Consider the following 26,378-nt stretch of genomic DNA (forward strand, 5'->3'; position numbering starts at 1 on the left):
AGTAGCAGGGGGAAAAATTCCCAGATTCAATGGATGCTTCCAAACTTTATAAAGTTTTCGTTTCAGGGGCTAGAGAGACAGGACAGTGAGTTGGGCGCTTGTCTTGCACATAGCAACCTGGGTTTGCTCCCCAGCACCCCAGATGGCCCCCAAATCCCGCCAGGATGGGCTACTCTGACTAGTATTTATGATTCCAGTAGCACTGTCGCACTGTCATCCCGCTGTTCATCGATTTTGCTCGAGTGGGCACCAGTAACGTCTCCATTGTGAGACTTGTTACTGTGTTTGGCATCTCGAATACGCCACGGGGAGCTTGCCAGGCTCTGCCGTGCAGGTGGGATACTCTCGGTAGCTTGCCGGGCTCTCCGAGAGGGACGGAGGAATCAAACCCTGGTCAGCCGAGTACAAGGCAAACGCCCTCCCCGCTATACTATTGCTCCAGTCCTAATTTTAAAGAAGTAAAATTCCTATTTTGCTTACACTTCTTAGGGTCATCTAAATCGTCTGATGCCAGTAAAGATTAAAATTGAATTGTGACAGCAGCCAATTTAGCCTACTTATTAGTAAAGCTCTCTCTAAGGTTTAGAATAATTGGAGTTTTGTTCACTTTGAAAATACACACATTGGGGCCGGAGCAATAGTACAGTGGGTAGGGCCTTCATCTTGCACGTGGTCGACCAGGGTTCGATCCCCGGCATCCCATATGATCCCCCAAGCACTGCCAGGAGTAATTCCTGCATGCAGAGCCAGGAGTAACCCCTGTGCATTGCTGGGTGTGACCAAAAAAGCAAAAGAAAAAAAAATACACATATTACTTTTTTGTTAAAAAAATATTAAATTCTGCAAAAAAATATTTTAAATGAGGGGTCTAAAATGATTTTAAAGTATAAGAGCAATAGTTCAATAGTTATATTCATTTCAGTGGTCAAAAAATGGAGAGTATGATAATTTTTTTTTAGACATGCGAATAAAGAAACTATATAAACTATAAAGCAGTGTACAAAAAGTAGTGTACATTGGGGTGGGGGTGGTGGGAGGGATACTGGGAACATTGGTGGAGGAGAATGGGCACTGGTGGAGGGATGTAAACCAAATACAAGCATGAAACTTCATAAGTTTGTAACTGTACCTCATGGTGATTCACTAATAAAAATTTTTTTTTTAAAGTAGCGTACAAAAGTATGGGAATCATTAGTAAAATGTCAAATCTATTATTTTGGGTCTGCTTATGGTCCAATCTAAATAGTGCCTTATATGTTGTTTTTTTAAGATAAATCCCTAATTATGCAACATTCAGAGTGGGCCATTGTGTGTTCATCCACTAACATGTGACTCGTAATATCTCCCAATATTCTCCGGCTTTGTTTCTGTTATACTCTGCTACCTCTAATTAGCCATTGCTCAGTTCCCCCCCCCCCCCGTTATGTCATTGTTCTGCAAAATTCTGGAGCTCCACAAAGTCTTTCGTTAGATCTGAGTTTAATGGTCTCTGTGGGTGTATGCGGCAGGAAAACCAGGAGTTAATGATTGCTTTCTAATAATAGTTAAGAGTACACATTAACAGTTCATTGTTATTTCGCCCTGTAAGATGCATGTTTTGTTTAAATAGGTGCAAATCCCATCCAGATGCTTATAAAAGCCTTTACTGGCGTGGGGATGGCCAATCAAAGTGCATGTTTGCCCAGTGATGTCATGGCGTCATTTAATATTTTACCCCAAGAGCAGTGCTCAAGAATCTCTCTGGCACTGCCTTCTCCTCGGCCGCCGCCGCAGTTGTGTCCCGACTGGCCTCTCTTTGATCTGCACGCTTCGGCGAGCCGGACGCTGGTAAACGTCCTTCCTGATAGCTGCCTCTGGCCCCTTTCTGCCACGGACCTGTTGAAGTTTAGAAACCAGAGCGTCACTTCAAACAGTGGTCAGGGAGTAGCCAGGAGAGATTCCTGCAGCCCGCACAGCTCTGCATAATCATTCAAAGATGTTTGGGAAGGGGCGGGGGGGGGGTGCCGGGGGCACAGGGGGTGTATGAAGGTGGGGGCCAGTGGGGGTGGGTTCTCTGGTCACTGGGAAGTGAAGGCAGGTGCCAGTGTGTCTAGACGCGGTGATTTCAGCCCTGGGCCTCTGGTATCTGATACTCAGCGTGGGACCCAACTCTTCTGATTGAACGCTCTTGCCTGTTCCGAGGGCTGAAACCCTGGGGTTGGTTTTTTTGGTGTTTTTTTTTTTTTTTAGTACCTTCCTGTGAAATTAGGAAAAGATGACAACGGACGTCGTTCAAAAACAGAACAAATCGCGTTTTAATATTTCCGAGCTGTCAGCAATTACTGCTCACTTTGAAAAGTGCCCCGGGTTGCAATCAAATTGAAAGACATGATGTGGAGAGGGGGGGGGGTGGATTTTTCGGGAAACGCTGATTTTAAGGTCGGAGTGACGGCTCTCAGGAAAATGGAAGCATTTGCTCCGGCTTGTGAGAGCAAAATAATTCTAGACCGTGCTGCCTTTCATTCACGTTGAGTCTGAGTTTCTCTTGAAGGTGCGGTGTGCAGGTTGGAGATTACAAACTGTGCATTAGTTCTTTTCAAAATATAGCCCCTGATTAATTAGCATAGAGACCAGTTACAGAAAAGCTCTCAGAGGCTTTGAGACAATTCACCTATAATATATTTTCAGTCTTTTACAGTTTTTATGCCACACAGGTTAATTTCAAGTCACTGTCACTGTCACTGTCATCCCGTTGCTCATCGATTTGTTCGAGCGGGCACCAGTCACGTCTCTCATTGAGAGACTTATTGTTACTGTTTTTAGCATCTCCAATATGCATGTGGCCAACCCGGGTTCAATTCCTCCTCCCCTCTTGGAGAGCCCAGCAAGCTATCGAGAGTATCCCACCCGCACAACAGAGCCTGGCAAGCTCCCCGTGGCATATTCAAGATGCCAAAAACAGTCACAACAAGTCTCACCGTGGAGACATGACTGGTGCCCACTCGAGCAAATCGATGAGCAACGGGATGACAGTGACACGGTGATACAGTGATATTTAAAAGTTTGTCAGGGGGACTGAGACAATAATACATCAGGCAGGCTGTGGGTCTTGTATGCAACCAAACCCCAGCATCCCATGTGGTCCCTGAGCATCACCAGGCATGACCCCTGAGCACAGAGCCAGGACTAAGCCCTGGATACCACCCAGTGTGGCCCAAAGACCAAATTAAATTAACTTAAATTAACTGAAATTTTTTTAGTTTCAGAGTTTGAATTTTTTTTTTTTTTTTTTTTTTTTTTGCTTTTTGGGTCACACCCGGCGATGCACAGGGGTTACTCCTGGCTCTGCACTCAGGAATTACTCCTGGCGGTGCTCAGGGGACTCTATGGGATGCTGGAAATTGAACCCGGGTTGGCCATGTGCAAGGCAAACGCCCTACCCGCTGTGCTATCGCTCCAGCCCATGAAAAAATTTTTAATAGTGGGCTGGAGGGAGAGTCCAGGGCATTGAACTCCTGTGGGATGCCAAGGTTTGGTCTCCAAGCTCTGGTTTGGACGTCCACCACGCGGCACGAAGTGTGACCCCAAATCAAAAACTACGAGCGAAAAAGTAGAAATATTTTTTGACTTTAAATTAGAGATGAAAGATGCCACCTTCAGTTCTGTTAGTTTGTAATTCATTTTTTTTTTTTTGGCGATGCACAGGGGTTCCTCCTGGCTCTGCACGCAGGAATCACTCCTGGTGGTGCTCAGGGGACCCTATGGGATGCTGGGAATCGAACCCGGGTTGGCCACGTGCAAAGCAAATGCCCTCCCCACTGTGCTATTGCTCCGGCCCCTCAGTGAATTCAATTTATCTTATCCTGTCGTTGAACTTTTTTACTCAAGAACATTATTAGCTATGATTATTTGCCTAAGTTGTTCGAGATCAGGAGTTTTTGCCACCAAAGACTTACTCTTGAGAAACAAGCAAGCTACAACCCTTACCGTTCACCCACTCCAGTGTCTAATCAATTTAAGCATCTATCAAATTGTATATACAATTTAATTTTGTCACAATCATGCCTCCATAGTTGAGGGCAATTCTTTTTTTTTTGAATTTTAACCTTATTCTTTGTCCCTTATTCTTTGATTTCTGTGCATTTACCATATATCAGTTTTTTAAGTTTAGAAGCTATCTGGAATTAACAGGCAATATGAAACTTAAGATTTAGCAAAATGTGATTAACTAGTCAAGTTGCAATTCTTTTTGTGTGTTTATGACATTGCACTTGTTTCCAGAAGCATTTTGAACTAAAAAGGCTTCATATTTTAACCTGTAGCACTGTAGCACTGTCTTCCCGTTGTTCTTGGACTTGCTCGAGCGGGCACTAGTAACGTCTCCATTGTGAGACTTGTTGTGACTGTTTTTAGCATATCGAATATGCCTTGGGGAGCTTGCCTGTGTAGATAGGATATTCTCAGTAGCTTGCCAGGCTCTCCGAGAGGGACGGAGAAATCGAACCCATCAGTGGCGTGCAAGGCAAACGCCCTACCCGCTGTGCCATTGCTCCAGTCCTCAGGAAGAAAAATTAGAAGAAAATTTTAGGTTTTAAATGTTAAGGTTAATTTCCATAGCTGGTTGGCAATCTGACTTTCTAAAGTCTTCCTAATAAGTTAATTGGTAATTTGCCAATATTAGACGGGCTTCTCAGAGTTACAGCATACTATTTCTTCTTTAACAGAGCAATCAATTTAATCTCCAGATCAAATCTAGGTCGCTGCTGAATTTTGCCTGCCTTTCCCTTCCTCCTTTTCTCAGTCCTATTTCTTTTTTTTTTCTTTTTGGGTCACACCCAGCAATGCTCAGGGGTTCCTCCTGGCTCTGCACTCAGGAATTACTCCTGGCAGTGCTTGGGGGACCCTATGGGATGCCGGGGATCGAACCTGGGTCGGCCACGTGCAAGGTGAACGCCCTCCCCGCTCTGCTATCGCTCCAGCGCCCCCAGTCCTATTTCTTAGATGCCTTTTCTCCTCTCGTAGCCCTGGAGGTTTTTGTGTTTTGTTTTTTTTTCTCACTTTGAAGGCATGTCCAAATACTGGATCTATCTGCAGCTTCGGTCATTAATCTTGTGACAGTCTCTAAAATTACATAATTTCTCGTAAACTCAGGCCTACAACCATAGCTTTGGGTGATTATCGATCCCAGACTTCATCCAGGTAGCTGAAATTCTGCATGTTTAAACCCCAAATAGCTCTCTTTTACTACACAGCTTATGGCTTCCCCCCAAAGCCCCCAAACACACACACACACACATACACACACACACACACAAACATATACACTTTTTTTTTTTTTGGTTTTTGGGTCACACCCGGCAATGCACAGGGGTTTCTCCTGGCTTTTCACTCAGGAATTACTCCTGGCGGTGCTCAGGGGACCATATGGGATGCTGGGAATCGAACCCGGGTCTGCCACGTGCAAAGCAAACGCCCTACCCGCTGTGCTATTGCTCCAGCCCCTAACCTTTTTTTTTAATGCTGGTGCCACTCTCCGTGTCTACAGGGGGAGCCAGTTCTGCCTCTGCTGCCTTGATCACATTATCTGACCAGTTATCCAAGTCCACTCTCTTCCTCAGATACGTTTTCAGCCCATCCTTCCTACTCCTCCCCTCCCCCCCCCACCCCCCACCCCACCCCCGCCTTCCCAGACATTCAGAATTTCTGCTGGATTTTTTTCTCTCGTCCTAGATCACTTTCCCCAAAGTCTTCTTTCCCCGACGTCCATGGTTCCGCTTCCCTGCCCAGATCTTCCAGAAATGCAGATCTCGTCCCGACCCAAGCCTGGGGTGGCCCCGTCTCATCCTTCCGTGAAGCAGTGTCCCTCTTCCCTCCTACACCTCTCGACACAGTTTCCCCTCACTCGGGCCCTCGTAGTCCTTCAGAAGAGATGCTGCTTCCTCACGCAAGGGTCTCTTGAAATCTCTCTCCTGTTCTCTCTGCCCTTGGAAGTTTATCTTGAATGTGGGGTAGCTGGTAGTTCTTTATTTTATTTGTTTATTTATTTATTTGCTTTTTTTTAATGCCTGTTCTTTTGTTTTGTTTTGTTTTTGCTTTTTGGGTCGCACCCGGCGATGCACAGGGGTTCCTCCTGGCTCATGCACTCAGGAATTCCTCCTGGCGGTGCTCGGGGGACCCTATGGGATGCCGGGGATCGAACCGGGGATGCCAGGTTGGCCACGTGCAAGGCCAACACCCTACCTGCTGTGCTATGGCTCCGGTCCCTGCCTGTTCTTAATGTTCATTCTTTTCTTTTCTTTCTTTCTTTCTTTCTTTTTTTTTTTTTTACTTTTTTTATTGACTTGCTGTGAGGTAGACCCTTACAAAGCTATTCATGATTCGGTTTCAGTCACACAGTGTTCCAACACCAGGGCACATCTCCCAGCACCAGTGTCCCCAGGTTCCCTCCCATCACCCCCACCCCCACCCCCTGCCTGCCTCTATGTCAGGCGCCCTTCTTCCTCTCTCTCTCCCTCTCCCCCCTCCCTCCTCTTTTGGGCATTATGGTTTGCAATATTGATACTGAAAGATTATCAGGAATATCCCTTTACCTACTTTTCTTTTTCCTTTTTGGGTCACACCCGGCGATGCTCAGGGCTGACTCCTGGCTCTGCACTCAGGAATCCCTCCTGGCGGTGCTCGGGGGACCCTATGGGATGCTGGGAATCAAACCTGGGTCGGCCACGTGCAAGGCAAACGCCCTCCCCACTGTGCTGCCGCTCCAGCCCCTGTGTGTTTTATATCCCACAAATGAATGCAGTCATTCCACATCTGTCCCCCTCCTCCTGTTCCATTTCACTCGCAGCTGGTAGCCTTGAATAGTCGCTTCTCCCCTCAGCACGAGAGCCTGCCACTCTGTAGGCTGACAGTGCGTGACTTCCAACTGCACCCTAAGAGGGGCTGGAGTGGTAGCACAGCGGGGAGGGCGTTTGCCTTGCACGCGGCCGACCCGGGTTCGATTCCCAGCATCCCATAGGGTCCCCTGAGCACCGACAGGGGTGATTCCTGAGTGCAGAGCCAGGAGTCAGCCCTGAGCATCGCTGGGTGGGACCCAAAAAGAAAAAAAAAAACAAACTGCACCCTAAGGGGCCGGAGCGATAGCACAGCGGGTAGGGCGTTTGCCTTGCACGCGGCCGACCCAGGTTCGATCCCTGGCATCCCATACGGTCCCCTGAGCACCGCCAGGAGTAATTCCTGAGTGCAAAGTCAGGAGTAACCCCTGAGCATCGCTGGGTGTGACCCAAAAAGCAAAAAAAAAAAAAAAAAAACTGCACCCTAAGACCTTGTATGACTTTTGTATGACTTGCGTGTCACTCTGGCTTTGGTGCTGCGCGGTTGTTTGGCTGTGTGTTAAGGACTGTGTGCCTTGTGCTTGTTTGGCAGCTAATGAAGATGCTTTTCGAGTGTTCGGACGAACGGATTGACCTGGAGCTCATCTCCTTCTGCATCAACCTTGCGGCGAACAAAAGAAACGTGCAGCTGATCTGCGAAGGTCAGTGCCTCGGGCGTCAGAGAGGACCCCTCTACCCTAGGGACACCGGGGTGCATGATGGGGAGTAAATCAGGAATTGTGACTTATAGTAGCTGTGTAGGGCTGGAGCCACAGCACAGCGGTTGGGCATTCGCCTTTCACGTGGCCGATCCGGGTTCGATTCCTCCGCCCCTCTCAGAGAGCCCGGCAAGCTACCGAGAGTATCGCGCCCGCACAGCAGAGCCTGGAAAGCTCCCCGTGGCGTATTGGATATGCCAAATACAGTCACAATAAGTCTCTCAATGAGAGACATTACTGGTGCCCGCTCGAACAAATCGATGAGCAACGGGATGACAGTGACTGACGTTGACAGTAGCTGTGTAAATCTGGGTTTTATTTATTTTTATTTTTTTTTTTGCTTTTTTTGCTTTTTTTAGGTCAGACCCAGAGATGCTCAGGGCTGACGCCTGGCTCTGCACTCAGGAATTAACTCCTGGCAGTGCTGGGGGACCATATGGGATGCTGGGAATCAAATCCAGATCAGCCACATGCAAGGCAAATGCCCTCCCTGCTGTACTATTGCTCCGGCCCCTGCACTGTCGCACTGTCGCACTGTTGTCCCGTTGTTCATGGATTTGCTCAAGCGGGCACCAGTAATGTCTCCATTGTGAGACTTGTTGTTACTGTTTTTGGCATATTGGATATGTCATGGGTAGCTTGCTAAATCCAATTTTTTTTTGCTTTTTGGGTCACACCCGGCGATGCACAGGGGTTACTCCTGGCTCTGCACTCAGGAATCATCCCTGGCGGTGCTGGGGGACCATATGGGTTGCTGGGAATCGAACCTGTGTTGGCCGAGTGCAAGGCAAATGCCCTACCTGCTGTACTTTCACTTCAGCCCATAAATCCAATTTTTAAGGAGGGTTTTGTTTTTGTTCTTAACTTCAGCTCTGATCCTTTATTTTTTTTTAAATTTAGAGTATACTCTATTTGTACTTTTACTTTATTTATTTATTCATTCATTCAATCACCATGAGATAAGAGTTACAAAGCTTTCATGTTTGAATTTCAGTCATACGCTAGTACATCTACATAATGGAATACTATGCAGCTATTAAAAAGATGAATTCATGAAATTGGCATTTAGGTGGAACAACATGGAAAGTATCATGTTAAGTGAAATGAATCAGAAAGAGAGGGACAGACATAGAAAGATTGCTCTCATCTCTGGAATATAAAGTAACAAAATGGGAGACTAACACCCAAGAACAGTAGAGATAAGGACCAGGAGGATTGCTCCACAGCTTAGAAGCCGGCCTCCCATGCTGTGGGAAAAGGCAGCTCAGATAGAGAAGGGACCACCAAGTAAAGGGTGCTAGGAGGGCCCGCTCGGGATGGGAGATGCGGGCTGAGAGTAGACTATAGACCGAACATGATGGACACTCAATACCTCTACTGCAAACCACAACACACAAAAGGAGAGAGAGAGAGCAAAAGGGAATGCCCTGCCACAGAGGTGGGGTGGGGTTGGGGGAGGACGGGGTGGGGGTGGTGGGGGTGATACTGGGACCATTGGTGGTGGAGAATGGGCACTGGTGGGGGGATGGGCACTCGATCATTGTGTGACTGAAACGCAAGCACAGAAGTTTGTAAGTCTGTAACGATACCCCAAGATGATTCACTAATTAAAAAAAAAGACTTGAATTTCAATCATACAGTGATTGAACACCCATCCCTCCACCAGTGTACATTTTCCACCACCAAGCTGTAATCCTTAAAGGTCAGATAAACTCGGGTTTTCTTACCCATAAAGAAAAACACCTCGAAATAATAGTGTGTAAACTAGGAACAGTTAGCTTTCATTGAAACTTGAAAATTTTAAATTTCGTGAAATGACTCCAATAAATTAGTGAATAAATAGCATTTTTTAGATGAAAATACACTGCTTATTTGCAAAGCTATCTGTTCTAATGTAAGGCAGTTCAATGCAAAAGCATAGGCTTATGCTTTTTGATATTTCAGAGTCTGCCTAGTAGCTTTTTTTTCTTATTTGATAGAAAAATGTACACATGAGCAGATAGGGAAAAAAATAAATCTTTACTTCTATTCAGAGATGAGAGAGAAAATATTAGTTCAATGCTCCTGAATATTTTTAATTAAAACAAAATTCTTCTTGCCTTAGATAGGACATGTTCTTTTAAAGACAACAATATTTTAATCTTGTTACAGTGATTAGATATCGTTATAAGTATTAATTCGAATACCTGCATAATAATCCATTAAAGGAGTTTTTATAATTCAGTCTGCTATTTTCAATATTCAATTTGTTGCTCTTTCTTGCGCAACAAGCAATATTGCTCTAGTTTTCTCTCAGTCTGCACACATTTGTACATTTATACTCTAAAGATAAATGCCGAAAAGTATAATTTTTGGAACAAAAGGTACTTACAATTTTTCAATAAATGGTACCTATTTCAGACATACAAAAGGGGCACATATACGTGATTCTATTTATGCAGAATTTAGGACAGACAAGGCAAATCTTTGTTTAAAAAGATTTAAAAAAAAAAGGAGGAGGGGCTGGAGCAGTAGTAGGTAGCGGGTAGGGCGTTTGCCTTGCACGCAGCTGACCCAGGTTTGATTCCCAGCATCCCATAGGGTCCCCTGAGCACTGCCAGGGGTGATTCCTGAGTGAAGAGCCAGGAGGAACCCCTGGCTACTCACATCATCAGGTGTGACCCAAAAAGCAAAATAAAATAAAAACAAAAAAACTGAGGAGCAAAACGAATTCCAGCCATCATATAGGATTAACAGGAAGGGGCTACCGGAGCTTTCTAGAATGACAGGGAATATTCTGTCTTGATCTGAGTGTGAATTCCAGGCAGACATGCCTTTATCAGAGTGAATCTTTAGATTCTTTGGAGAACTCGCAACAAAAAATCATCATGGATTGTCAGCGCCCCTTAATCTTCCTGGGGTGATTGTCCATCTTTCTGTCTGTCTGTCTATCAGGAAATGGTCTCAGGATGCTCATGAAGAGAGCCCTGAAGTTCAAGGACCCGCTGCTGATGAAAATGATCAGGAACGTTTCCCAGCACGATGGACCCACTAAAAATTTATTTATTGTGAGTACACACCTTGGTTTCCCGCCCGCGGAAACAGCCTCAGAGTTGAAGCTCTAAATTGCTCCCTTTAGAAACAAAATTCTCAGGGGCTGGAGTGAAAGCACAGCGGAGAGGGCGTTTGCCTGGCACGAGGCCGACCCGGGTTCGATTTCCTGCATCCCATAGGGTCCCCCGAGCACCGCCAGGAGTGAGTGCAAAGCCGGGAGTAATCCCGAGCATCGCCAAGTGTGACCCAAAAAGAAAAAAGAGAGAGAGAGGGAATTGGGGCCAGAGAGAGATTATGGCAGGGGTGACATTTGCCTCACAGCCATGGGTTCGATCCCCGGCATCCCATAGGGTTCCCTAATTCCCGCCAGAGTGATCCCTGAGCACAGAGCCAGGAGTCAGCCCTGAGCACCACCAGGTGTGGCCCAAAAACAAACAAAAGAAATAGAATTCTCTCTGTGGCTCAACCACACACTTCCCTCATCCCAGAGGCATTTCTGTTATCAACTGTGACTCATAAGCTTCCCTCCTGGAAATCTCAACTCCAGATTTTTTAATGGTTTGTTGTTTTTTTTTTTTGGGGGGGGGTCACACCCGGTGATGCTCAGGAGTTACTCCTGGCTCTGCACTCAAAAATCACTCCTGGCGGTGCTCAGGGGACCATATGGGATGCCGGGGATCGAACCCAGGTTGGCCGCATGCAAGGCAAACGCCCTCCCCGCTGTGCCATTGCTCCAGCCCGTTTTTATTTTTTTAATGGCATGATTCCCCACCCCACCTCACCCCACCCCCAGACCCTCATTCCCCTTTTCTGGCCTTAATACAGTTCACCAAAGACCCCGTGACAGCTCACATCATTCCAGTAAAGAAACTCACACTTGATGCTCACATTTTATGCCCCGAGAGAAGGGCACCAGTGCATTCTCCCCTAGACATTCTTCTTCTGCTTCTATCCTGCAATCTTTTTTTTTTTTTGTTCCGGTTTCCCATCCAGGACTATGTTGGGGACCTGGCCGCCCAGATCTCGAATGACGAAGAGGAAGAGTTTGTGATCGAGTGTCTGGGGACGCTGGCCAACCTGACCATCCCCGACCTGGACTGGGAGCTGGTCCTGAAGGAGTACAAGCTGGTCCCATACCTGAAGGATAAGCTCAAACCAGGTGTGTGGCCGGGGCCCGCTCTGAGTAGTGACCGAGTCTCCGCCCTCTCGTGTGGAGAAGGCTGGGAAACCGCTGGCTAGGGCCCTGCTGGCCCCAGGACCACCTCCCCAGGGATCTGTTCTCCTGGTCTCCTGGGAGGGCGGTCGCTGTGTCCCCTTGTGCGTTCTTGCATGCCTCTTTTCTCCAGATGTGTTTTTTAACGTTTTTCTTGAATCGCTGTGAGGTTGACCCTCACAGAGCTGTTCATGGTCGGGTTTCAGTCAGATGGTGTTCCAACACCCGTCCCTCCACCAGGGCACATTCCCCAGCACCCGTATCCCCAGGGTCCCTCCCGTCACCCCCCAGGTACCTCCTCTCTCTCCCTCTCTCTCCATCTGTCTCTCTCTCCCATCTCTCTCTCCATCTCTCTCCATCTCTCTCTCCCTCTCTCTATCTCTGTCTCTCTCTCCCGTCTCTCTCTCCCTCTCTATCTCCTGTCTCTCTCCCTCTCTCTCTCCCCCCATCTCTCTCTCCATCTCTCTCTGTCTCTCTCTCCGTCTCTCTTCTCTTCTCTCCCTGTCTCTCCCTCCCTCTCTCTCCCCATCTCTCCCTCCATCTCTCCCTCTCTCCCCCTCCATCTATCTCCCTCCCTCTCTCCCCCTTCCTTTCTCTCCCTCCCTCTTTCTCTCTCTCCCTCTCTCTCCTTCCCTCCCTCCCTTCTCTATCTCCCTCCCCTTCTCTCCCTCTCTCTCTCCCTCTCTCTCCTTCCCTCCCTCCCTTCTCTCTATCTCCCTCCCTCTCTCTCCCTTCCTCTCCCTCCCTCTTTCTCTCCCTCTCTCTCCTTCCCTCCCTTCTCTATCTCCCTCCCCTTCTATCCCTCTCTCCCTCCCTCTCTCTCCTTCCCTCCCTTCCTCTTTTTCCCTCCCTCTTTCTCTCCCTCTCTCTCTCTCCTTCCCTCTTTCTCCTTCCCTCCCTCCTCTTTCTCTCTCTCTCTCTCTTGATCTCCCTCCCTCTCTCTCTCTCTCTCTCTCTCTCTCTCCCCGCTTCCTTTTGGGCACTGTGGTTTGGAATATTGACACTAAGAGGTTATCAGGAATATCCCTTTACCTACTTTTAACCCACAGATCTTGCCCAGTATGACCCTTCCCAGCTATGATTGTCATCCTGGTCCCTTCTCTATCTTACCCACCCTCCGCCCCCCCACACGTGTGGTTGATCCCAACCATTGACCAGTGCTCCTAGCCCTGTTTGCCCTGGCCACGGATATTAGAAAAGTCTTCTATTATGTATTTCTTTATATGCCACAAATGAACGCACTCATTCTGCCTCTGTCTCTCTCTCTCTCTCTTTCGGGCTCATTTCACTCAGCATGATCCTCTCTCCAAGTCCATTTATTTATGGGCAAGTTTCATGACCTCCCTTTTCCTGACGGCTGCGTAGTATTCCACTGTGTAGACGTGCCATAGTCCCTTTCTCCGTGCGTCTGTTCTCAGGCACTCAAGTTGTTTCCAGACTCTGGCTATGGTGAACGTAGGGGTGCAGGTGACGTCTCTGCTGTGTGTCTTTGGGCCCCCTGGGGTAGGCTCCCAGGAGTGGCACTGCTGGGCCTCCTTTCTCTTAAAATGACCCGTCTCCCCCCGAAGTTCCCTGGGCCATCCGGGGGAGCCTCCTGCTCTCTCTGACGACACCCTCCGTCCTCATCTCTCCAGAGACTTCCTCCCGCCTCTCTGCCGCCCGCCCGCCCCCGCCCCCCAACACAGGTGGTCTTGAGTGAATCTGGAAACGTGGGGACAAGACCCCCGTACCCAAGCCCAGTCATGGGGGCCTGAGAACTGCCCCCACCGCTTGGCGCGGCTCCTGGGGCCGAGAGCCTGGGGCCGGCCGTGTTGGGGCAGGGGACACGCTGTGGGTCTCCCGTGCAGGTGCCGCGGAGGATGACCTGGTTCTGGAGGTGGTGATCATGATCGGCACCGTGTCCATGGACGACTCCTGCGCCGCCCTGCTGGCCAAGTCTGGCATCATCCCCGCGCTCATCGAGCTGCTCAACGGTAACAGCAGCGCCTCTGGGTTGGGGTCGGGGCGGGACGTGGGGGCCACTCCCGGCGGGGCTCAGGGCCATCTCCAGGATCAGCACTCAGGGAGCACTCCTGGCGGGGATCGGGGAGCACTCCTGGCTCTGCATTCAGGGAGCAGTCCTGGCGGTGATCAGGGATCACTCCTGGCAGTGCTCAGGGCTGACTCCTGGCTCTGCACTCAGGAATCACTCCTGGCAGTGCTCAGGGCTGACTTCTGGCTCAGCACTCAGGGAGCACTCCTGGTGGTGCTCAGGGATCACTCCTGGCAGTGCTTGAGGCTGACTCCTGGCTCTGCACTCGGAGCACTCCTGGCTATTGCTCCAGCCCAGTATTTTTAAACATTGCGCACAAAGTATTTTATTTTTTTCTACACTAAATTATTTACTTTTTTAAAGTTTTTTTAATTGAATCACAATGATCAACACATTTACAAAGCTGTTTGTGATTGGATTGCAGTCATATAATGTTCCAACACCTGTCCCTTCACCCGTGTACTTTTCCCAACACCAGTGTCCCCAGGTTCCCTCCTGCCCTCTGCCCCCTGCCTGCCTCCCGCCTCTATGACTCTCTCTCTCTGTGTCTCTCTGTGTCTCTCTGTGTCTCTCTCTGTCTCTGTGTGTCTCTCTGTGTGTGTCTCTGTCACTCTCTGTGTGTCTCTGTCTCTCTCTGTCTCTCTGTGTGTGTCTCTCTCTGTCTCTATGTGTGTCTCTCTCTGTCTCTCTATCTCTCCCTTCTTTCTCTCTCTCTTTCCTTTTGGGTCTTATGGTCTGTAATACAGATTACAAAAGCTTATCAGGTATATATCTTTACCTACTTTCAACACCCAGTTTCTGTCCAAAATAATCATTTCCAACTATCATTGTCATGCTGATCCCTTCTCCATCCTAACTTCCCTACAACGCCCCCCCACACACACAAACACACACTCTCTTAATCCTTGCCTTGGATATTAGTTTCATATTATATATAATCTCATACTATATGCATGTATATATTAATATCCCACAAATAAATGCAGTCATTCTATACATTTCCCTCTCCTTCTGACTCATTTCACTCAGTATGATACTCTCCAAGTCCACCCATTTATAAGCAGATTTCATAACTTCATTCCTATTAACGGCTGCATAGTATTCCATTGTGTGGATGTACCATCATTTCTTTATCCAGTCATCTGTACTCGGGCGCCTGGGTTGTTTCCAGATTCTGGCTATTGTACTATTCTCTTCTTTCAAATTGCACCAAGGCACCATGACTCACGAAGTCCTTCCACGTTGGGTTTTAGACTGACTTCCAGCACCAACCTCACGAGAGGAAATGGACTTAATTTGAACAGAAAAAAACTGGAACCCCCCAAAATTCCTCTTTTATTTGAAGTTTTCTGTTTTCCTTCAGCTCAACAAGAAGATGATGAATTTGTGTGCCAGATAATTTACGTCTTCTACCAGATGGTTTTCCACCAAGCCACGAGAGATGTCATCATCAAGGAGACTCGTATCCTTTCCGTGGGTGCAAAAGACGCGGACATCACTGCACACGTTCCAAAGAGATAGGGCATTTGGTTGCTTGTCTTGAAAATATTTTTAAAATTTAGAACAGCACCAAGCTTTGAATTCAATTCATAGGACAGGGTAGTTGAGGTTTTTTCTTCTTCTTCTTCTCCTTCTTCTTCTCCTTCTCCTTCTCCTTCTTCTCCTTCTCCTCCTCCTCCTTCTCCTTCTTCTCCTCCTCCTCCTCCTCCTCCTCCTCCTTCTCCTTCTCCTTCTCCTTCTCCTCCTTCTCCTTCTCCTTCTCCTTCTCCTTCTTCTCCTTCTTCCAGGTAAACTGAAATTGGCACATAGTAAATTATAAGTTTCTGGGGCTGGAGCGATACTACAGAGAATAGAGCGTTTACCTTGCATGCATCTAACCTGGGTTCGATCTCCAGCATCTCATAGAGTCCCCAGAGTACCACCAGGAGTAATTCCTGAGTGCAGAGCCAGGAGGAACCCCTGAGCATCGCCGGGTGTGATCCCAAAACCCCCCTCCAAAAAAAATTATAAATTTCATATAATGAAATCTAAAGACAGCAGATGGGAATGGTGTTATTCCTCCTTCAAGGCTGTGATTCATAAGCGCTTCTCAAACTTCTATATCAGAAATTCTTTTCGGGGGTTGGAGCGATAGCACAGCGGGGAGGGTGTTTGCCTTGCACGCGGCCGACCTGGGTTCGATTCCCAGCATCCCATAGGGTCCCCCAAGCACCACCAGGAGTAATTCCTGAGTGCAGAGCCAGGAGTCAGCCCTGTACATCTGTACATCGCTGGGTGTGACCCAAACCCGCCACCCCCCCAAAAAAAAAAGAAATTCTCTTTTTGGGCGGGGGTGGAGGGAGATACACCCAGCGGTGCTCAGGTATCACTCTGGGCAAGTGCGGGGGACCGTAAAGGATGCTGGGAATCCAGCCCGGACCCCGCATGCGCAGCCAACATCCTCCTGTTCTGCTGCCTCAACTGTCCTTGCCAGATTTTTTTTTTTTTTTTTAGCTTTTTGGGTCACACCCAGCGATGCTCAGGGGTTACTCCTGGCTCTGCACTCAGGAATTACCCCTGGCGGTGCTCGGGGGACCCTATGGGATGCTGGGAATTGAACCCGGATCAGCCGCGTGCAAGGCAAACGCCCTCTCCGCTGTGCTATCACTCCAGCCCTGTCCTTGCCAGATTTTTATCTGCCTTTGTTTCCCTCTGTGTTTCGGCAGATTTGATTTGGTTTTGATTTAGGTTGGGGGGGGCACACCTGGTAGTACTCTGGGGGTACTCCTGGGCACTGTATGAAGCTACTTGTGCCCAGAGTGACCTACCCCACCCCCACTCCGAGATAGCCCTTGGAATCCTCTGTGGTACCAGTGGCCAAACGAGAGTCCACCTCACGCCACATGTACTAACTCTGGCCCCTCTAAATTTTGTTTTTATGTATCTGAAAGGGTGTCGTTTTGCGCTGCTGAATTATTTTATTTCTTTGAGTTTTCTAAACCTATGCTTTTAATTTAAAAAATCCCTTATCTCTCTGAAAAATGTTAGCTTGTAAATTCTGTATTTCATGTTTGTCCTTCACATGTGAAATTTTTTTTTCTTGCTTGCTTTTTTGGGTCACACCCAGTGATGCACAGGGGTTACTCCTGGCTCTGCACCCAGGTATTACTCCTGGCGGTGCTTGGGGGACCATATGGGATGCTGGGAATCGAACCTGGATTGGCCGTGTGCAAGTCAAACGCCCTACCTGCTGTGCTATCACTCCAGCCCCACATGTGAGATTTTTAAGGGTGAAATTAATTTTTCTGAACATTCGCAAGAGCTGGAATGTTCATTTATATAGCAATACAGCTCAATAATATACATATACATGTTTGTATCATTGTCTCACTGTCCTCCCATTGCTCATGATTTGCTCGAGTGGGCGCCAGTAATGTCTCCATGGTGAGACTTGTTACTGTGTTTGGCATATCGAATAAGCCACGGGGAGCTTGCCAGGCTCTCGTGCAGGTGAGATACTCTCAGTAGCTTGCTGGGCTCTCTGAGAGGGATGGAGGAATTGAACCCACGTTGGCCGCATGCAAGAAAATGCCCTACCCGCTGTGCTATCGCTCTAGTCATATATATATGTATACATACACACACATATATATATATCTCAAGCTTCCTCTTCAGTTATAGTTATGTTTTATAAAATATAACCTTGTAATTTTTGAGATTTAGTAGCTTTTTTTTTCTTTTTGGGTCACATCCGGCAATGCACATGGGTTCCTCCTGGCTCTACACTCAGGAATCACTCCTGGCAGTGCTCAGGGGGTCCTATGGGATGCTGAGAATCGAACCTGGGTTGGCCACATGCAAGGCAAACGCCTTACCCACTGTACTATCTAGTAGCTGCAGTCCCTTTCGTAGCTATTTTTATTCATTTTTATTTAATTAATTAATTTATTTATTTATGCTTTTTTGGGTCACACCCGGCGATGCACAGGGGTCACTCCTGGCTCATGCACTCAGGAATTACTCCTGGCGGTGCTTGGGGGACCATATGGGATGCTGGGAATCGAACCCGGGTCAATCGCGTTTAAGGCAAACTCCTTACCCACTGTGCTATCGCTCCAGCCCTATTTTATTTTATTTTATTTATTATTTTTATCCTAGTTTCCACAAACACACACACCCTTTTTTTTTTTAAATCCCCGTTACCCTTCTATTTTAGACAGAAAACACTCAACCCTCTTGTCACCTTATCTTAGTGGTTCTCTTGTGAAACTGAGTCTAACTTCCACTTAGCGTCTGAATGGAGAGAAATGTGGAATTTTCTAAAACGAACAAATGCCCTCGATGTCATCTGCAGTTGGTTCCTTTAACGATTTTCCTTCAGAGGCTCCAGCTTACCTCATAGACCTGATGCATGATAAAAACAATGAAATCCGGAAGGTCTGTGACAACACATTAGACATTATCGCGGTGAGTGATTTTTTTCTCATCAAAGTCCAGCACAGTGTGTTTGGGACAGAGGGACAAAAAGATAATGGATATCTATTCTAACTAAGCAGCCAATGTTAAACATTTGTGTCTTCGACAGCTCAGAGAAAGAATATATTGATACTTAATTCACTTTTTAAACATTTAGTAAGAACTCTGGCTTTGGGCCAGAGATTTTAAATTTAATCTTTTTGAAGAGACTTCCTCTATACTTTAATATAGATTAGTTTTGGGGCTGGAGCCATAGCACAGCAGGTAGGGTGTTTGCCTTGCACACGGCCGACCCAGGTTTGATTCCCAGCATCCCATAGGGTCCCTGAGCACAGCCAGGAGTGATTCCTGAGTGCAGAGCCAGGAGTAACCCCTGTGTATCGCCGGGTGTGACCCAAGAAGCAAATATAGATAGATAGATAGATAGATAGATAGATAGATAGATAGATAGATAGATAGATAGATAGATAGATAGATTAGTTTTAGGCCTAATCTCCGTGCCATCTCACATGGGTGTTTTAGAGACATTACTATGTAAGAAGCAAGAGATTTGACAGTTTCTGCCAGAACTCAGCGCACTCAATTTTGTGGTTTAGTCTTTTTGTTTTTGTTTTTTTGGGGGGGTTTTTTTTTCTTTTTTTCTTTTTTGGGTCACACCCAGTGATGCTCAGGGGTTATTCCTGGCTCTGCACTCAGGAATCACTCCTGGTGGTGCTCGGGGGGACCCTATGGGATGCCGGGGATCAAACCCGGGTCAGCTGCATGCAAGGCAAACGCCTTCCCTGCAGTGCTCCAGTGATTATCTTATACTCTGGGGTCTCCCTGAAGGTAACAGAAATGGGATTGCACGCATGCATCTCCCGAAGGCTTTCAATGGGAGCTTAGGGCTCGTTGTACTTGGAGATTTGGTCGGAAACCAACGTCAAGACCAAAAGGGAAGCTGTGGGCGGGGGAGGGGGTGCCTTGGAGCCAGGGGGTGGGGTGGGGGCGTACCTGGCCAGCCTCTGGGAATGCGTGCAAGGTGACCGTCCGCCCCCGCTCTCCCAGACGTCTTTCTAGCTGCTACTACCTGGGCCTTTTAATGAGCAGCTAAACGACAGCAGCCCTGCGTACGTTTAAGATGAAGCACTGTGTTAAATAAACCATCATGCAGCCTCAATTAGACGGCTGCCACATTAAAGGCGCACGGGAAGTCTGCTTTCCATTAGGGGCCTAGAACACGGCTCTCTGCTCCCGCCCTGCACCCGTCGGCCCCAAGGTGCGACGGGCCCGGGACAGCCGCCCTGATATCGAACAGGCCTGGGGCCGGGCCAGGCTGCACTGTGTTTTGGGGGTTGAGCAATAAACAGAACCGAATGAGCACTTCAAAAAAAAGAGGGGGGTTTGTCGGAGGTGGTGCATTCCCGAGGAAATCAAGCTCTCAGGAGCCTCTGGACGTGTGCAGGAACTGAGTGTTTAGGTCATAAAGTCAAGCCGAAAACAGGGAAGGAAATTAAAAAATAAAAGCATGGTTCCCTTCAATACAAGGCGAACCCGAGTCTCAAATGCCCGTTTTTTGGTTTTGGCTTTTTTGGGGGGGAAGGTCACACCCAGCGATGCTCATTGGTCACTCCTGGCTCTGCACTCAGGAATTACTCCTGGCAGTGCTCGGGGGACCCTATGGCATGCTGGGAATTGAACCCGAGTTGGCCGCGTGCAAGGCAAACGCCCTCCCCGTTGTGCTATCACTTCAGCCTGACAGTCTAAGTTTATTTTATTTTATTTTTTATTTTTTTATTTTTTGCTTTTTGGATCACACCCAGTGATGCACAGGGGTTCCTCCTGGCTCTGCACTCAGGAATCACCCCTGGCAGTGCTCAGGGGACTCTAAGGGATGCTGGGAATCAAACTCGGGTCGGTTCCGTGCAGGGCAAATGCCCTCCCCGCTGTGCTATTGCTCCAGCCCCAAGAGAGTCTAATTTTAGAGTCACTATTTAGCTCTTGAAGTACCTGCCAAAGTTATCCCGGTTAGTAGGACAGTCTACCTAGATTTATGGCGTGATTTTTTTTAAAATTTCAGTTCTTTCGATTATATAGTGTCTGAATTTGGGTTTTGCTGTTACACTGTTTTACTGTTGTAGCTAAGGTTCTTCAGAGATTTAAATACTGAAATTCTAACAGTCAAATGAATATGTTTGTGATATTTCTAAGTGAAATGTGATCAAGTTTATGATAGCTGTTTTGATAATTGAATTTTAAAGTTCATGATATCTGTTTGACAACTTAATCATCATCATCATCATCCCGTTGATCATTGAATTTTTCGAGCGGTCTCAGTAGCATCTCCATTTCTCCTAGCCCTGAGATTTTAGCAGCCTCTCTTTACTCGTCCTTCCCAACGATGCCACATTGGAGGCTCTTTCAGGGTCAGGGGAATGAGGCCCATCATTGTTACTGGTTTTGGCATATGAATACGCCATGGGAAGCTTGCAAGGCTCTCCCATGTGGGCAGGAAACTCTCAGTAGCTTGCCAGGTTCTCCCAGAGGGAGAACTAGGCTATAAGATGTTCCAGGAGCTTGGTTTCATAGTCTCTGGATGTTGGCTGTTTGTGGGATTACACGGCACCAGGGGCAGTCCCTGGGTGTGAAGGGACCGCCTAGCTACTGGAAGATGGGGAATCTGGGCAGAAGAGGCCCAGTTCCAATCCGAGCAGGCTTGGAGGTCTCAGCCCCAGGTCCCACACACCTGGGTTCTTCTGACAACTTAATATTAAATAATATTAAAATAGCAGGTGGGTGGAGCGATAGCACAGTGGGTAAGGTGTTTGCCTTACACTCGGCCGACCTGAGTTCGATTTCTCTGCCCCTCCCAGAGAGCCTGGCAAGCTCCCTGCGGTGTATTCAATATGCCAAAAACAGTCACAACAAGTCTCACAGTGGAGACGTTACTGGTGCCCACTCGAGCAAATCGATGAGCAACGGGATGACAGTGACAGTGATATACAGTGAAAATAGCAGGTAATAGGAATATCAGTTGATAATTATTAGAAAGAAGGTAAGACTAATAATTTGGTGGCAAAATTGTCATTAGCTTAACCGTGCCAGAATATATCTTCTAGGGGCTGGAGTGATAGCACAGCAGGGAGGGCATTTGCCTTGCACACGACTGACCCAGGTTCGATCCCCAGCATCCCATAGGTCCCCCAAGCACTGCCAGGAGTAATTCCTGAGTGCAGAGTCAGGAGTAACCCCTGAGCATTGCCAGGTATGACCCAAAAAGCTAAAAAAGGTATATATATATATACATAAATATATACATACATATATTCTACTCATACCAACCTCAGTTGGAGAGGAACTTCAAATAGTTTCATCGACATATGAGACAGAATATCCGGTCTGACAGCTGACACTAAGATTGATAATGTGGAAACTTCCTATTGGAATGTAAAATATTTCACACGATAACAAGAATAATAATTCTAATTGCGTTTCTAAATGGCAACGGCATCATGATGATGATGATGATGATGACAGTGATGATGACGATGATGATGATGATGATGATGATGATGACGATGATGATGATGATGATGACAACGACGATGATGATGATGATGATGACGGTGATGATGATGATGACGGTGATGATGATGATGACAGTTATGATGATGATGATGATGATGACGATGATGATGACGATGATGATGATGATGACAGTGATGATGATGATGATGATGATGACAATGATGATGACGATAATGATGATGATGATGACGGTGATGATGATGATGATGATGATGATGATGACGACGACAGTGATGATGATGATGATGATGTTTCTAAAATGTCAGGCTTATCCTTATACTCCTGCAGCTGAAACAAAATTCAGTTCCATTCAGTTCCATTCTGCTCTTGAGTTTCCCATCCCAGTAAACCATCCCAGTGGCTGCAGCAAACGCTCTCACGGTGCCTTTATCCCCGTGGAAAGGCGCCGTGGCCCACAGGCCGTGTCCCCGGGCCCGGGAACTGCTTCCCGACGCGAACGCGCTGACCGGGGCTGCTTGCTCGCCCTAGGAGTACGACGAGGAGTGGGCCAAGAAGATCCAGAGCGAGAAGTTCCGCTGGCACAACTCGCAGTGGCTGGAGATGGTGGAGTCCCGCCAGATGGACGAGAATGAACAGTACCTGTACGGCGACGACCGCATCGAGCCCTACATCCACGAGGGGGACATTCTCGAGAGGCCGGACCTCTTCTACAGCTCAGGTGAGCCGGCGGCGCTGTCCCTGGGGGTGCTGGGCTGGTGGCCTCATAAACGCTGCCTTGGGTACACAGATGATGCTCTGACAGCACCCAGGGCCACGTCACAATCTCTGATAGAAAGCCCAGTGCCACGTCACACACACTGATAGAACGCCCAGTGCCACGGCACACTCTCTGATAGAATGCCCAGTGCCACGTCACACACTCTGATAGAACGCCCAGTGCCCACATTACACACTGTGATAGAACACCGAAGGCCACATCACACTCTCTGATAGAACACCCAGTGCCACGTCACACACTCCGATAGAATGCCCAGTGCCACGTCACACACTGATAGACCGCCTGGTGCCACGTCACACACTCTGATATAACACCAAGTGCCACGTCACACACTCTGATAGAACACCCAGTGCCACGTCACACACTCTGATAGAACGCCCAGCGGCCACGTCACACACTGATAGAATGCCCAGGGCCACGTCACACACTCCAATAGAATGCCCAGTGCCCACGTCACACTCTGATAGAATGCCCGGTGCCACGTCACACACTCTGATAGAACGCCCAGTGCCCATCATGACACACTAAGCAGTCTTAGTGACTCGCTTTCCCCCCAGTCTTTGATCTCATCGCCCTGTAAAAGGCCCTTCTCTGGAAGATGAATCACTTCTCAGAACTTGATTCCTTTATAGAATATAAGTTAGACATCTTTGAGAATTTTTTTAATTCTACTGGAAAATATATTAACTTTTCTCTAAGTTTTTTGACCATAACTCACTAACATATGGCCCTTTGGTGTCTATTCAGTTAGGAAGACTCTGGTAGAAAGAAATTGGGTAGAAATGGCATTTTCTTTCCAAACTCTTTTTTTTTTTTTTTTGCTTTTTGGGTCACACCCAGCAATGCACAGAGTGTGACCAGTGGTTCCTCCTGGCTCTGCACTCAGGAATTATTCCTGGCGGTGCTCTGGGGACCCTATGGGATGCTGGGAATCAAACCCGGGTCGGCCTTGTGCAAGGCAAACACCCTCCTCGATGTGCTATCACTCCAGCCCTCCTTCCAAACCCTTGCTGTGTTTTCCCATTTGATGTTTGGTAAATCTTACCTACTAATGCTGATTCGTGAGCGATTGTCTTTTTCTGGAAAAAGTCAGGTTTTCTATATTCTGGCAATATTATACTATTGCCAATATTAATGGTGCTTCCTTGAAGTCACTTAATTGATGAGAGGAAGAAAAAAACCGCTTAAGATTTGTAGCAGGTGGTCAGGGATATTACAGGATGTTTTATATATATGTATTAGATATATCTTAAAATAGGAGATTGGTTAGGGCTGGAGCGATAGCACAGCAGGTAGGGCGTTTGCCTTGCACGAGGCCGACCCGGGTTCGAATCCCAGCATCCCATAGGATCCCCTGAGCACTGCCAGGGGTAATTCCTGAGTGCAGAGCCAGGACTAACACCTGTGCATTGCCGGGTGAGACCCAAAAAGAAAAAAAAAATAGGAGATCGGTAGCAGGTGGGGGAAAAGCATTCCAGTAATTATATCAGAATGGATGGCATCTCCTTTTTACCCTAGGTTGCATTCATTCAGATGTTTTTATACTTGTTTATTATGCATTTTACCCATTAAAATTACATGTCTTCCATTTTATTTAGATTCTTGAATCCTCGAAAAGTGATCCTTTGCTTTGAAAGTTAAATAGATTTCTTCCCAACCGAACGTGACAGTAGTTGAAACTACTGGTTTGGGTTCCAACCCAGAAGGGGCGGCTTATTAATCACAAGCAGCCAACATTGCTTAGTTTAGTAATAGCAAGCAGCTGTCCCGTGCATTTTCTGATATTTGTGAAATAAAACTCATGATGTAAAATGTACATTAGAGTTTCCTTATAAATAGAAATCAGAATTTCTTAGACTCAGATTTCTTGCTTTGAAGATTGAGACTATTTGCTCAGTGTGAATCAATTACCGATCTCCATAACCAAATAAAACTTCTAATCTGCCTCCATATTCAGTTTTATTGTTTTAATACAATTAGAGTTTCCAGAACAGATTTCTGAAGAGCTCTACCGTACTTCTAGAATTAAGTCCTCTAAGTTGACTTCTTAACATTAAAACCATAAACGTTTCCCCACATATTTCATACTTAAAGTATAACACTTAAATATAAAATTCTATTGGGTTTTTACATTTCAAAATTTAGAAATAGCCACGACAGATAGAAAATAGAATAAATGCAAGATTTGTGGGATAAAATATTACTGTAAATATTTGTTCCCACAGCCTGATGATATGGGAGACACTTAAAAGAAGATCACGTTGTTTTGAGTTTGAATTTGTAGCTCTCGAGGCTGGAGTGATAGCACAGCGGGTAGAGCCTTTGCCTTGCACACAGCCGACCCGGGTTCGATCCCCGGCACCCCATAGGGTCCCCTGAGCACCGCCAGGAGTGATTTCTGAGTGCAGAGCCAGAAGTCAGCCCTGAGCATCGCCAGGTATGGCCCAAAGACCAAATAAATAACTGCACTGTAGCACTGTCATCCCATTGTTCATCAATTCACTCGAGCGGGCACCAGTAACGTCTCCATTGTGAGACTTAGTTGTTACTGTCTTTGGCATATCGAATATGCCATGGGGAGCTTGCCAGGCTCTGCCGTGCGGGTGGGATCCTCTCGGTAGCTTGCTGGGCTCTCCGAGAGGAACAGAGGAATCGAACCCGGGTTGGTCGAATGCAAGGCAAACGCCCTACCTGCTGTGCTATCGCTCCAGTCCAAAATAAATCACTAACTAAATAAACATGTAGCTCATATCAAATCATCTAGATATTTTCAGTTTATGGATTATTTTAGCTGGTAGGTATTTGTGTTCGATTTTGGGGCCACACACGATGATGCCCAGTGCTTACTCCAGGCCTTGAGCTTATGGGTCTCTCTGGGGGATACTTGGGACCTAGTGAGATGCTGGGAATCAAACCTACTTGGCCCTGCTCAAGGCAAGGCCCTTCCCCACAGCACTCTCTCTCTGGTACCTCTGTGTGTGTGTGTGTGTGTGTGTGTGTGTGTGTGTTTTAAGGCTTGGCATTTAAAGTATAGTATAAAACATTGCTCATATAGACATCCTTCAACTCTTCATCTCTGCACTAGAATAGAACCTGCACGTAGTAGATGCTCAATAAACGTGCCACGGGTGGGTCGCGGTCCAGACTCTCCAAGGGAGTGTGCAGCCCTAACTCCTTCTCCACCAATAAATATGTGCGCTGTCTTTTTCTCTGGGGTGCTCCTGATGGCATTCCCTGCCCTGAAAGTGTGTCTCTCCCGTCTTTACTCCCTCGTGTCTAGATGGACTCATCGCCTCCGAAGGGGCCGTCAGTCCAGATTTCTTCAATGACTATCACCTCCAGAATGGAGACGGTGTCGGCCAGCACCCCTTTCCCGGCAGGTATGTGCGGTCTTTTCCAGAAGCTTCTCCCTGGGGGCCAGAGTCATAGCACAGCAGGGAGGGTGCTGGCCTTGGTTGGACACAACCAACCCGGGTTCGATCCCCAGCACCCCAATGGCTGAACAACACCAGGTGTGATTCCTGAGCACAGAGCCTAAGATCACTGGGGGTGACCCCAAAAGCCCCCCCCCAAAAAAAATCAAAACAAACAAAAAAAACCAGTATCTTCCGTGTTTGAGAAAAGCTAAAACTTTCTCTTCACTCCACTTCTCCCGTCTCTTTAGTTCTCATTCAAGTGCTGGGGTTGGGGCAGGGGGGTGTGGGGAATCTTCAGTATTTTTAAGAACATGCTTGTTTGATTTCAAATGAACTTATGAAGTCACATTTTCTTT

General features: G+C 47.3%; 1 protein-coding gene across 1 annotated transcript in view; it reads left to right on the top strand.

Moving 5' to 3' along the window:
• KIFAP3 (kinesin associated protein 3) overlaps positions 1-26,378 on the top strand; it is a 101,217-nt gene that overhangs the window by 48,618 nt on the left and 26,221 nt on the right. Inside the window, 8 exon segments of the mRNA XM_055121488.1 lie at positions 7,402-7,510; positions 10,502-10,614; positions 11,594-11,759; positions 13,661-13,786; positions 15,209-15,307; positions 18,206-18,291; positions 22,357-22,546; positions 25,887-25,986. Coding sequence (XP_054977463.1) covers positions 7,402-7,510; positions 10,502-10,614; positions 11,594-11,759; positions 13,661-13,786; positions 15,209-15,307; positions 18,206-18,291; positions 22,357-22,546; positions 25,887-25,986 — 989 coding nt within the window.

Source organism: Sorex araneus, chromosome X, assembly GCF_027595985.1.
Source record: "Sorex araneus isolate mSorAra2 chromosome X, mSorAra2.pri, whole genome shotgun sequence".
Classification (NCBI taxonomy): Eukaryota; Metazoa; Chordata; class Mammalia; order Eulipotyphla; family Soricidae; genus Sorex; species Sorex araneus.